We start from the raw sequence: 14405 nt of genomic DNA on the forward strand, positions 1-14405 counted from the left end.
GATGCCAGGAGAATGCTACCTGCCCGAATGCATAGTGCCAACTGTAAAGTTTGGTGGATGAGGAATAAAGGTCTGGGGCTGTTTTTCATGGTTTGGACTAGGCCCCTTAGTTCCAATGACATTCTAGATGATCTGTGCTTCCAACTTTGTGGCAACAGTTTGGGGAAGGCCCTTTCCTGTTTCAGCATGGCAGTGTCCCGTGCAAAGTGAGGTCCACACAGAAATGGTTTGTCGAGATGGGTGTGGAAGAACTTGACTGGCCTGCACAGAGCCATCACCTCAATCCCTTCCAACACCCTTTGGGATGAATTGGTCAACTGTTAGCCAGGCCTAATCATCAGCCAGGCCCAAACATCAGTGCCCGACCTCACTAATGCTCTTGCAGCAAATGCCACTTAGCAGCCCAGGTTCAGTCAGTGGTAAGAGAAATATTAGGCTTAGTCAACCTGCTGGATATCAGCACACCAAAGTGGCAGAATATATTAATGAACGACGACTGAAGTTGAGACACCAAGAGAAATAAATAATTTAAGAACTTTGTTATATAATGACCTTATTAGGGAGGTAGACAGTTTATGCTCAGTCGAGAAACTGAAAAACTGGAAAAGTAAAATACCTTGATGGAGGACAATTTAGTGAGATTCCTTTGATGTGTTGTGTCCTGGTTTATATATGTGTATTAAAAAACTTCATGAGGATAGGGGGCAGTATTTTCACTTTGGATGAATTGCGTGCCCATAGTGAACTGCATCAAACTCTGTCCTAGATTGCTAATATATGCATATTATTATTACTATTGGATAGAAAACACCCTGAAGTTTCTAAAACTGTTTGAATTATGTCTGTGAGTATAACAGAACCCATAGGGCAGGCAATCTTCCAAACAAGTTTTGAAATTCTGAAAGTTGGGGCAACTTTGACGTCATCGCCCCCTCCTTTCCCAAAAAGATATGGATCTGGAAACACTTCCTACGCCTTCCACTAGACGTCCTCATTCAGGAGAAAGTGTAATGGAGCATTTGCTGTGAACTTTGACCTAATGGGAGGGAAAATAGTCAGTGTCGCAACAGAATGCCATTTTGCTGTGGCACATTTCTCTATGGGTGCTACGGCTATTCCAATCGGCCCCAGATGAAAACGAATTTGGATATATATGATAATAACATCCTGAAGATTGATTCTGTACTTTGTTTGACCAGTTTATTCGACCTGGAATATATCTTTTGGAAGTTTTCGTGCAAGTTATCTTGGACCAGCAGTCAGTTTTTGGGCACGTGAGTTGAAAGTGATAGCAAATGCAGCTACTTGGACACTAGTATTGGACATTATGGAACAAAACAACGATTTATTGTGGAACTAGGACTCCTTGCACTACATTCTGATGAAAGATCATCAAAGGTAAGGGAATATTTATGTTGTAATTTCGAATTTCTGTTGACTCCAACATGGCGGAGAAATATTGTTACGTCTGAGCGCCGTCTCAGATTATTGCAATGTTAGGCTTTTTCCGTAACGGTTAAAAAGAATCTGACACAGCAGTTGCATTAAGAACCAGTGTATCTTTAATTATATGTAGAACATGTATCTTTAGTCAAAGTTTATGATGAGTATTTCTGTTATCTGGCGTAGCTTTCTATAATTCCTCTGGATATTTTGGAGGAATTTCTGAACATGGCTTCAATGTAAACCGAGATTTGTGGATATAAAAATGCATATTATCGAACAAAACATAAATGTACTGTGTAACATGTCATATGACTGTCCTCTGATGAAGATTTTCAAGAGTTTACTGATTAATTTTATTTCTAATCCTGCTTTTGTGATTTTATCTTTGGCTGGAAAAAATGGCTGCGTTTTTTCTTTGGTTTGGTGGTGGTCCAACATAAATATATGTTGTGTTTTTGCTGTAAAACAAAAAATCTGACATGATGGGTAGATGAACAAGGTGTTTATCTTTCATTTGAGGTATTGGACTTGTTAATGTGTGAAAGTTAAATATTTCTAAAGAATATACTTGAATTCCCTGCGCGACCTTTTCGGTTAAACGGGGGGGGTGGAGTTCCCTGAGGGGAACGCCTTGCCCCAACAGGTTTTAACAGACTGTAAACAAGAGGGTGGTGCGGTTTGCACAACACATCAGGACAGCTACAGCACCTGATGTCACAGGAAGGACAAAAAGATCATTAAGGACAACAACCACCCACCCATGTTTATGGATTCAGGGTTGTACCTGGTAGGTTCATTGATCATTTGTGTGAGATTGAGGGCATCTGTCTTAGATTGTAGGATGGCCGGGGTGTTAAATATATCCCAGTTTAGCTCACCTAACAGTACGAACTCTGAAGATAGATGGGGGGCAAAAATTCACATATGGTGTCCAGGGCACAGCTGGGGGCTGAGGGGGGGGGTCTATAACAAGCGGCAACAGTGAGAGACTTATTTCTGGAAAGGTGGATTTTTAAAAGTAGAAGCTCGCACTGTTTGGGCACAGACCTGGATAGTATGCCAGAACTCTGCAGGCTCTCTGCAGTAGATTGCAACTCCACCCCCTTTGGCAGTTCTATCTTGTAGGAAAATGTTGTAGTTGGGGATGGACATGTCGGAATGTTTGGTGTCCTTCCGGAATTTTTGAATCCTTCCTAAGCCAGGATTCAGACACGGCTAGGACATCAGGGTTAGCGGAGTGTGCTAAAGCATTGAATAAAACAAACTTAGGGAGGACATCTCTGATGTTAACATGCATGAAACCAAGGCTTTTACGGTTACCGAAGTCAATAAATGAGAGTGCCTGGGGAATGGGTGTAGTGCTGGGGGCTACAGGGCTGGGTTAACCTCTACATCACCAGAGGAACAGAGGAGGAGTAGGATAAGGGTACGGCTAAAGGCTATAAGAACTGGTCTTCTTGTGTGTTGGGAACAGAGAATAAAAGAAGCAGATATCTGGGAGTGGTAGAATAGATTTAGGGCATAATGTACAGACAAGGGGATGTGAGTACAGTGGAGTTAAACCTAGGCACTGAGTGATGATTAGAGAGGTTGTGACTCTGGAGGCACCAGTTAAGCCAGGTGATGTCTCCGCATGTGTGGGGGATGGGACAAAAGAGCTATCTAAGGCATTTTGAGCTGGACTGGGGGCTCTACAGTGAAATAAAACAATAATAACTAACCGAAACAGCAGGTGCACCAAGGTGCATCAAAGCTGGGACCGAGAGACTGAAAATAGCTTCTATCTCAAGGCCATCAGACTGTTAAACAGCCATCATCAACACAGTGAGACTGCTGCCTAAATACAGACTTGAAATCATTGGCCACTTTAATAAATTGATCACTCGTCACTTCAATAATGCCACTTTAACAATGTATAAATATCTTGCATTACTCATACCATATGTATATACTGTATTTTATACCATCTATTGCATCTTGCCTATGCTACTCAGTCATCGCTCATCCATATATAGTGAGCTCCAAAATTACTGGCACCCCTGACTGGCAATGCACAAACAATACACCTGCTCTGAAAGGCCCCAGAGTCTGCAACAGCACTAAGCAAGGGGCACCACCAAACAGGTCAGGGCCAAAGTTGTGGAGAAGTAGAGATCAGGGTTGGGTTATAAAAAATATCTGAAACTTTGAACATCCCACGGAGCACCATTAAATCCATTATAAAAAAATGGAAGAATATGGCACCACAACAAACCAGCCAAGAGATGGCCTCCCACCAACACTCACAGACCAGGCAAGGAGGTCATTAATCAGAGAGGCAACAAAGAGACCAAAGATTACCCTGAAGGAGCTGCAAAGCTCCACAGCAGAGATTGGAGTGTCTGTCCATAGGACCACTTTAAGCAGTACACTCCACAGAGCTGGTCTTTATGGAAGAGTGGCCAGAAAAAAGACATTGCTTAAAGAAAGAAATTATCAAACATGTTTGTTGTTTGTCAAAAGGCATGTGGGAGACTCCCAAAACATATGGAAGAAGGTACTCTGGTCAGATGAGACTAAAATGTAGCTTTTAGGCCATCAAGGAAAACACTATGTCCGGAGCAAACCCAACACCTCTCATCCCCACAGTGAAGCATGGTGGTGACAGCATCATGCTGTGGGGATGTTTTTCATCGGCAGGGACTGGGAAACTGGTCAGAATTGAAGGAATGATGGATGGTGCAAAATACAGGAAAATTCTTGAGGGAAACCTGTTTCAATATTCCAGAGATTTGAGACTGGGACGGAGGTTCACCTTCCAGCAGGACAATGATCCTAAGCATACTGCTAAAGCAACACTTGAGTGGTTTAATGGGAAACATTTAAATGTCTTGGAATGGCCTAGTCAAAGTCAATTGAGAATCTGTGGTATGACTCAAAATTTGCTGTACACCAGAGGAACTCATCCAACTTGAAGGACCTGGAGCCGTTTTGCCTTGAAGAATGGGCAAAAATCCCAGTGGCTAGATGTGCCAAGCTTATAGAGACATACCCCAAGAGACTCGCAGCTGTACTTGCTACAAAAGGTGGCTCTACAAAGTATTGACTTTGGGGCGGGGGTGGGGGGGGAGGGGTGAATAGTTATGCACACTCAAGTTTTCAGTTTTTTTGTTTTATTTCTTGTTTGTTTCACAATAAAAAATATTTTGCATCCTCAAAGTGGTAGGCATGTTGTGTAAATGAAATGATACAAACCCCCCAAAAATACATTTTAATTCCAGGTTGTAAGGCAACAAAATAGGGAATATGCCAAGGGCTCCACTCCACTATTGCAAGTAGAAGCACAAGCATTTCACTACACTCACAATAACATCTACTAACCATGTGTATGTGACCAATAAAATTTGATTTGATTTGACAAGGAGCTCATCAAACTGTCAGATAGAAGGGAAGTTATCACATCCCAGGTATGTGTGTTTCTCAAATTGAATCAGAAATACAGAAACACCAAATGGAATCTCAAGATATCACAAATTATGAGAGAGGTTTTCCTCTCAGAGCGGAAGCAGTAGAGAGAGGAGGGGTTAGCATTGTGGGATTGCCAAACACACACCTGTCTGTCGTCTGGTTCGTCCATGCTGTAATGTTCTCCGTCTGGCCCCTCACTAGTTTCGTCTCCCAACAGGAAGCCCAGGCGCGTCATCAATGTGTTGGCTGCCTCATCCACCGACGGAGGGGGCCCCAGCTCCCCGCTTGACTCCCCTTCAGAGAGAAAGAGGAGAGTCGGGGGAAAGAGAGAGAGAGTATGGGGGAAAGTGACAAAGAGAGAGAGAGAGGGGGCGGGCGAAGAGGAAGAGAGAGAAAGAGAGAGGGAGTGGAGAAAAAAAGGAGTGTGTTTGTGAGTGAGTGTGAAACAAGTAAAACAGAGTCAACCAACTCTCTTGACCTGGAAGGCAACCACGCCTTGGATAGACTATAGAAGGAGCAGTCTAGCACATGAAAATGAAAAGATTCACATCGAAGCGGAGGAACAAACTGCTGGATAAATGTTCCTAACCTGTTCAAGCCCCAACTCAGAAAAATGTGCAACACCTGAGCATGTTAGCTACATATTCTCCTGCTGAAAAATGTTCAGTACAAATCACAATGAGAATACAAATTCGAGAAGGCATATAGTAGAGTAGAGTAGAAACCTAGTAGAGTAGAAAAAAGAAACAGTCTCTACCTGAACCACCCCTGAGAGCAGAGCTGTGCATCAGAGGTAAATTCTCCTGAGATTGAGACTGAACTGGACACACTGGCGTTGAGACAGCCAACTCCTTCTAGCCATGACATGACATGCCTGTAAAGATTCCTCCACACACAACTGTTCCCATCCCACACAGTCAGCGTTGTGTTTGGATGAGGTAAGTGAATACGCCCCTCACCTGTGTGAGGGCAGGGTGTGTGTACGTGTCTGTGTGTGTGTGTGTTTCTAAGAGAGAGAGCAATAGAGGGAGAGAGAGAGATGGAGAGATAAATCGAGGGAGAGAGAGAGAGCGATAGAGGGAGAGCAAGAGAGAAATAGTAGATGTGAATCACTCTACTCACACCGTCTACTGGCATGTACACAGCTATATTGGAGAGGGACTGAATATCCTCTGAAACTACAGTATTATCATATGATGATAATATAGAAGACACTTCTAGCAATGCTGGAGGTTTCACTGTCCTCATTACTGTTTATATTTCTTTAGATCCTGCTCTGGTCTGGTCATGAGGGCACAATACCAGGATGTTGTTATTAAACTAATACCTGATACTGCAGCTGGTGGACTACTTTGTTATGGGCGGGGTGTTGCTGGGTAACGTGTTAATCTCAGCTGAAGAGCTGGTTTCTCTCTGCTGTGTGTGGTGTATGGGTGTTTGATGTGGTCGTGGGAATGTCAAAGAAAGACAGGTGACAGAAGGTGATGGTGTTCAACGAAACAGTGGTGAGACACTGTAGATTAGAACAGCTGCTTTCTTTGGGTGTATTCAAAAGGAACCAAACGGAAGCAAACGGGCTGAAACAGGGAGGGACCTACCTCAACTTGTCCAATAAGAAAAACTTGTGTTCATTACTAAATAATTGCACTAATGAATACAACCCAGGACTCCCACCCTCTCTCCCTACCATCCCTCCCCTCTCTCTGACTGACTGGTCAGACCAGTCCGACAGGTAAACAGACCTGAGAGGTTTAGACCATTAGAGACCAAGGTGAAAGGGTGCCATTGGGATGGTGTTTACTATGTAATTCATGCATTCAACATAAACAACAATGCACTCACAGGCGACTGCAGTAATCACACTACACATTATATGACCCTCAGAACTCAGACACAGTAAAGTGGTCCTTACAAACATGCCCTTAGCCCTCAATGGAACTCCAAGCATTCCTCCTTGTCTGCAAGACTTCAATCAGTCTACACTCCTCCTACAGAATTTGAATATATAGCGAGCGCTTGTGTGTTTGCCCCCTCTCCCTCTCTTAGTCCCCTTCGCTCAGATTCCTGGAGAGAGACAGATGGTTGCCATGGGAACTATCTGGCGGCGTGGCGGGCAGCGAGGAGGAATGTGTTCCTGTGCAGACGGCCAGACGCATCGGTTTCTCCCCCGGCCGTCCACGGAATTAACGTGGTCCACACACACCAACACAGTCGTGAAGAAAGCACGACAATGCCTCTTCCCCCCCAGGAGGCTTAAAAGGTTTGGCATAGGCCCTCAGATCCTCAAAAAGTTATACAGATGCAACATTGAGAGCATCTTGACTGGCTGCATCACCGCTTGGTATGGCTACTGCTTGGCATCTGACTGCACGGCGCTACAGAGGGTAGTCCGTATGGCCCAGTGCATCACTGGGGCCGAGCTCCCTGCCATCCAGGACCTCTATACCAGGCAGTGTCAGAGGAAGGCCCTAAAATATGTCAAAAGACTCCATCCACCCAAGATATATACTGTTCTCTCCACTACGGTACCAGTGCAACTAGCCTGGAACCATCAGGACCCTGAACAGCTTCTACCCCAAGCCATAAGACTGCTATATAGTTAACCAAATAACTACTCAGACTATCTTCATATACCCCCTTTTGCACTAACTTTTGACTCATCACATAAGCTGCTACTGTTTATTATATATCCTGTTGTCCAGTTACTTCACCCCTACTACCTACAGTGCATTCGGAAAGTATTCAGACCCCTTTTCTTTTTCCACATTTTGTTTCTTTACAGCCTTATTCTAAAAATGATTAAATTGAAACTCTTCCTCATTAACCTTCACACAATAACCCATTATGACAAAGCGAAAACATGTTTTTAGAAATGTTCGCAAATTTATATTTAAAAAAAAACGGAAATACCTTATTTACCTCCAGACCCTTTGCCATGAGACTCAAAATTGAGCTCAGGTGCATCCTGTTTCCATTGATCATCCTTGAGATGGTACTAAAAAATGACCTCCATCATTCTTAAATTGAAGGAGTTCGGAACCGCCAAGACTCTTCCTAGAGCTGGACGCCTGGCCAAACTGAACAATCAGGGGAGAAGGGCCTTGGTCAGCGAGGTGACCAAGAACTCAATGGTCTACAGAGTTTCTTTGTGGAGATGGGAGAACCTTCCAGAAGGACAACCATCTCTGCAGCACTCCACCAATCAGGCCGTTATGGTAGAGTGGCCAGACGGAAGCCACTCCTCAGTAAAAGGCACATGATAGCCCGCTTGGAGTTTGTCAAAAGGCACCTAAAGGACTCTCAGACCATGAGAAACAACAACAACTCTTTGTCCAGAATGCCAAGCATCACGTCTGGAGGGAACCTGGAACCATCTCTACGGTGAAGCATGGTGGTGGAAGCATCATGCTGTGCGGACGTTTTTCAGCGGCAGGGACTGGGAAACTAGTCAGGATCGAGGGAAAGATGAACAGAGCAAAGTACAGAGAGATCCTTGATGAAAACCTGCTCCAGAGTGCTCAGTACCTCAGACTGGTGCGAAAGTTCACCTTCCAACAGGACAACGACCCTAAGCACACAGCCAAAACAACGCAGGAGTGGCTTCGGGACAAGTCTCTGAATGTCCTTGAGTGGCCCAGCCAGAGCCCGGACTTGAATCCGATCTAACATCTCTGGAGAGGCCCTGAAAATAACTGTGCAGCGACGCTCCCCATCCAACCTGACAGAGGAGACGATCTGCAGAGAAGAATGGGAGAAACTCTCCAAATACAGGTGTGCCAAGCTTGTAGCGTCATACCCAACTCAGTACTGGTCAGGGTCAATTCCAGTCAATTCAGGAAGTACATTGAAATTCCAATGGCAATTATCCTCAATGCTTTTCAATTAGGAAAATGTGTCATTGGAATTTGGTTTACTTTCTGAATTGACTGGAATTGAAATGGAATTGACTCCAGCCCGGGTGCTCCATGAATATAGCCAAGTTATCACTACTCGTTGTGTATTGATTCCTTGTGTAATTATTTTTCTCTCTGCATTGTTGGGAAGGGCCCATAAGTAAGCATTTCACTCTTAGTCTACAACTGTTGTTTACGAAGCATGTGACAAATACAATTTGACTTGATTTTTGGATCTGCCTGTCTCGTGCCGAAGTAGGAAAGAGTGTCCATGTGTGGAGCAGGCATGGGAGCCCCAGCCCCGTACCCCCATACCACAGCAGATCAGGGGTTACAGGTGAGGTGAGACAGGAGGGTTAAGCCAAGTAAGCCCCCGCATTCCCCCACATCTACACATACCACCAGTTGCCACAGCAGAGGAGGGCCGCTGGAATACTGTTACATGGCTACTACCATAGAATTAGGAATTAGAATGATTTAATCGGATCTCAATGGCTACTGCCATCAAAGAGGACTTGTTCACATACGGTACAGTAGAATGGGTTGTACACTGTACAGTAAAAGAACAGTGGAGGCTATGCCGATTGGTCGTCCACACACACACACACACACACACAAGGCAGAGCGGGAACTATGGTCTGGTATTCTGTCCTAAGATCAGATGTTAAACTCATAATCAGGCTGTTACACGTTCCCTAAGACCTCTTGATAAAAGCTAACGCGTCTGCCATTCGTTCCATGTGGGAGGCCAAAGCTCATCTTTTCTTGGCTTTTCCCTACTGAGCAGAATTCCTGTTCAAATCATTCCAAACTACTCTCACACAGTACTAACAGCATGCCTTCATCACATTTAACTGACTACTACCAGACAGGCTTTTCTTGTTGATTCAGATTATGTCGCAGATTCAATGCAACATCAAGCTCTTCACTACAACATTAGAGTGCAGATATCAGAATATACTTAACACACGCATAGAGCGAAGGTTTTGGAGATCCTGGCAGATGGAGACGGTGTGAAGTGCTCTGTTTGTCATATTGAGATGACTATCAAACTTTTCTTCACGTCTTCATCCATTGATTAGTGTTCATCTGAGTCAAATCCATATTGGCAGATTGTATCCCAACACAAATGTCAGGAGATACTACCAAGCCATATGGCGCTATTCTCAATGACTGCACTTAGAGACCAGATTGCAGGAAAGATTTAAAAAATCGATACAGAAAAAAACACATTTGAAATGATTTGCTCTATCCTTGATTGACCCAAGTTGATGTTTTCCTCCCGTGGTGGGAAAGAGGGGGATGGAGGGATGGATTGGGGAGGGATGGAGAGAGGGAACTGGACTCTCTGCAGGGCTACAGAGGAAAGGTCCGCTGTGATCTAAACAGAAACCAAAGATGAGGTGTGGGAGAGGAGCGAGGGAGAGAGGTAGAGAGGGCACGAGGGGGAGTGGTAGACGTAGGGAGAGGTAAAGAGAGAGGAAGCGAGGGAGAGGATTAAATAGTGTCAGCGAACTAGAAAGCCTGAACGGGGGAGCGTCAGGAAAGCAATTCAACTAATAACCTTAGCGATGTGCAGTGCCTGTAAAATATGCAGTGAAAGACAGAACCGAACACTGCTTAGCTCTGACACACACATTCAATCTGCACTCACTCACATGCAAATAGACGGACTGACACAGACACAGAGATGGACAGATGGACAGACAGTACTATAAAACATACCAAAGTAAAAACATTGAAAAACAAACAAGGCCATAGCGGGGACTTGAGGAGCAGAGCAGACTTACCGGGACAGTATGTATCCAGGCCGTGGTTCTTGGCAGTGCAGGAGGTGTGTGTAGGGGAGCCAAGCTCTGATTGTGGAATGCGAGGGCTCTCCACAAATTTTGCTTTCCGCAGGGGGGCTGGGAGCAGAATGCACACACACACACACACACACACACACACACACACACACACACACACACACACACACACACACACACACACACACATATATAGAAGGAGACAACATACACACACACAGTGACACAGAACACCCAAATTATAGAAAAGAGAGAGGGGGAGACAGACGGTGATAGAAGAGAGAGGGGGAGACAGACAGAGAGAGCTTATGAGATTGCGTCGGCACATTGAAATGACTAACACGCAGCAAAGCCTATCCATGTCGCTCATTTGAGTTTGGTCACAGGTACAACTTTAGCTCAAGAGAAACAGGATTGTTACAGTGTCATATAGTATACAGAACACCAAGCCAACACTTCCTATACATTAGTCCTATACATTACAATACCAAATCCACTAACCACATTCCTTGGGCATTTAAAACTATCGGGAGGTAAAGATGATACTTACAGTATAACATAGAACAGAATGTCAAATATACTCATAGACTTCTATCGAATAATCAACTTAACAGCACTGACAAATGCAAATGTCTGTCAGCCTAGTGACGCAATCACAGCAAGAATGCAAATGACATGCATCCATTTTGGGAATGTATTCACACCCGACTCCGACAGCCAACCTGTCAACAGATCACTTCCACACAACAGGAAAGGTGTCGAGAATGTTAGAGTGATACAAATTTGGGGGTGGCGGATGTGACAAATCTGTTTGGCTCAGAATAGAATAGAATGTAATAGAATAAAATACAACAGAAAATAATGGAATAACAGCGGACTTCCTCAAGTGAGGTGTACACTGGATCAGTTTTATAGACTAATATAATGGCGACACATTCTGAACTTGAATGTTATGCCAGTTTAAAGGACGTCACGCTGCTTGCTTAGCGAGTACCAATTCCTCCCGATTCGGCCCATACCTGCCGCAAATGCAGAACCTCTGCCTCACAAACACACGCCCTCCTCAAGCGTCTTACCCGATCACGTCACCTCAAAAGCTAGCTAATGAGGCGACACAAACGGGACACTTTAGGCTGAGGAGGAAGTTTCACACATCCCATGTGCTGCACCAGCAATGTTATGATGCAATGTTACGCTAGCCAGGGATGTACACGTCATAGGATAACCACTACAGAGATGTCTATCTGTTACACAAATGTATGACAAACTGAACAGTTCGGTTGAGAGACGCCATCTGACGTAAGACAATGCAGTTCAAGAGAAATCTGATCCCCATTCTAAACAGGTGTTAATTTAATAGGCTAGCTTAGCTGGAATCCCATGACATATTCTAAGCAGCTTTTCTCTCGCTCCACTGAGTGTGGGCTCTCACTCCCCTAAATGGCTGGTGTTGGACAATTATGCAAAATAACTCCACCATTCTCAGCCACATATACCTAGCTTATCACATTGTCTGTCTATTACCCAATACTGAAGACTTGGTTCAACAGAAACATTTAGGAATATATAACTATATGGCATGCCCTTAAGATACTGTGACTGTTCACCCTTTTCTCTGTCATGATAGGTTGAAGCTACTGTCTGTAGTATACATACAGACAGAGAATATGCCCCAACTGGGCCAGGCTACTGTCTGTAGTATACATACAGACAGAGAATATGCCCCAACTGGGCCAGGCTACTGTCTGTAGTATACATACAGACAGAGAATATGCCCCAACTGGGCCAGGCTGCATGTCAAGAGGCGGTTGAAACATCTGCCCCTCTGACGATGCCTCACAACAACTGGAGTACAGCAAGAACAACTCAGCACTGTTGAGTTGGCTCAGGGTTCAAATCAGGAGAACACAGAGGGCTGAGGAGTGATACAAGATACAGTATACCAGTCTACTGAATGCCACTGTCCGTGTACAGTACAGTATGGAAGAGGAAGTTTACTAACACGACTCAGTTCAACCAGCAGAACGGAGGAAGTAATAGAGCCAAGCAGCACAGAGCCAGGCAGCACAGAGCCAGGCAGCACAGAGCCAGGCAGCACAGAGGCCACAGTGACAAGAAGCCCTACTGAGTCACAGCCAGGAGAGGAGTGGGAGAGGACTCACTCACAGAGACGCCCCACCAGCACCATGATATACAGTACTATACTATTGAGAACAGTCCTGCATGTAGGGTAGTGTTTAGAGCTATTAATGACTCAGCATTGGGTAAGAGATACACATACCACACACACACACACAGTAGTTTTAAGTTCCTCAGTGTCCAGATCACTGAGGACTTGACATGGACCAACACCACCACCACCATTGTCAAGAGGGAGCAACAGTGCCTCTACTTCCTAACGCGGCTGAAGAAATTCAGCATGCCGCCCCAGGTCCTCCCCAAATACTACCTCTGCATCATCGAAAGTGTCCAGACCGGTTGCATCATGGCCTGGTATGGGAATTGCTCCGTCCATGACCGCAAGGCCCTCCAGCGGGTGGTGAAGACAGCCCAGTACATCACTAGGGCCGTGTTCCCACCCATTCAGGACATCTACTCGATAGGAAGGCCTGCAGCATAATCAGGGATCCCACAGAGCCCAGCCACAAGCTGTTCTCTCCCTTACTGGCAGACAGTATCGGAGCATGAAGTCTGATACCATCAGACTACTGAACACTTGAACTGGACTGACCAACTGCACTGACACTCTGCACCTTAGCATACATGCACTCACTCACTCACACACACACCCAAAGAGATACAGTTGAAGTTGGAAGTTTACAAACACCTTAGCCAAATACATTTAAACTCAGTTTTTCACAATTCTGACATTTAATCCTAGTCAAAAATCCCTGTTTTAGGTCAGTTAAGATAACATATTTATTTTAAACGTGAAATGTCAGAATAATAATAGAGAGAATGATTTATTTTATCTTTTATTTCTTTCGTCACATTCCCAGTGGGTCAGAAGTTTACATACACTCAATTAGTATTTGGTAGCATTGACTTTAAATTGTTTAACTTGGGTCAAACATTTTGGGTAGCCTTCCACAAGCTTCCCACAATTAGTTGGGTGAATTTTGGCCCATTCCTCCTGACAGAGCTGGTGGAACTGAGTCAGGTTTGTTGGCCTCCTTGCTCGCACACACTTTTTCAGTTCTGCCCACAAATCTTCTATTGGGTTGAGGTCAGGGCTTTGTGATGGCAACTCCAATACCTTGACTTTGTTGTCCTTGGCCATTTTGCCACAACTTTGGAAGTCGATTTTGTGAAGTGCACCAGTCCCTTCTGCAGCAAAGCACCCCCACAACATGATGCTACCACCCCCGTGCTTCACGGTTGGATGGTGTTCTTTGGCTTGCAAGCCTCCCCCATGTTCCTCCAAACATAATAATGGTCATTATGGCCAAACAGTTCTATTTTTGTTTCATCAGACCAGAGGACATTTCTACAAAAAGTATGATCTTTGTCTCCATGTGCAGTTGCAAACTGTAGTCTGGCTAATTTATGGCGGTTTTGGAGCAGTGACTTCTTCCTTGCTGACCGGCCTTTTTTATGTCGATATAGGACTCGTTTTACTGTGGATATAGATACTTTTGTACCTGTTTCCTCCAGCATCTTCACAAGGTCTTTACTGTTGTTCTGGGATTGATTTGCACTTTTCGCACCAAAGTGCGTTCATCTCTAGGAGACAGAACGCGTCTCCTTCCTGAGCGGTATGCCGGCTGCGTGGTCCTATGGTGTTTATACTTGCGTACTATTGTTTGTACAG

The 14405-nt window shown here is 44.7% G+C and overlaps 1 protein-coding gene across 10 annotated transcripts in view; it reads right to left on the reverse strand.

Annotated features, from left to right (window-relative positions):
* tanc2b (tetratricopeptide repeat, ankyrin repeat and coiled-coil containing 2b) overlaps positions 1-14405 on the reverse strand; it is a 213023-nt gene that overhangs the window by 49893 nt on the left and 148725 nt on the right. For 6 of the 10 annotated variants that reach the window (XM_031805234.1, XM_031805232.1, XM_031805236.1 and 3 more), the window contains 2 exons: positions 10577-10693; positions 5039-5187 (listed from right to left, as the gene is read on the reverse strand). In XM_031805234.1, the coding sequence (XP_031661094.1) occupies positions 5039-5187; positions 10577-10693 (266 nt within the window). Of the gene's footprint in view, positions 1-5038; positions 5188-5650; positions 5885-10576; positions 10694-14405 lie in introns of those variants that run through there. The other 4 variants (XM_031805237.1, XM_031805240.1, XM_031805241.1 and 1 more) reach the window with 2 other exon arrangements.

Source organism: Oncorhynchus kisutch, linkage group LG25 (assembly GCF_002021735.2).
Source record: "Oncorhynchus kisutch isolate 150728-3 linkage group LG25, Okis_V2, whole genome shotgun sequence".
Taxonomy (NCBI): domain Eukaryota; kingdom Metazoa; phylum Chordata; class Actinopteri; order Salmoniformes; family Salmonidae; genus Oncorhynchus; species Oncorhynchus kisutch.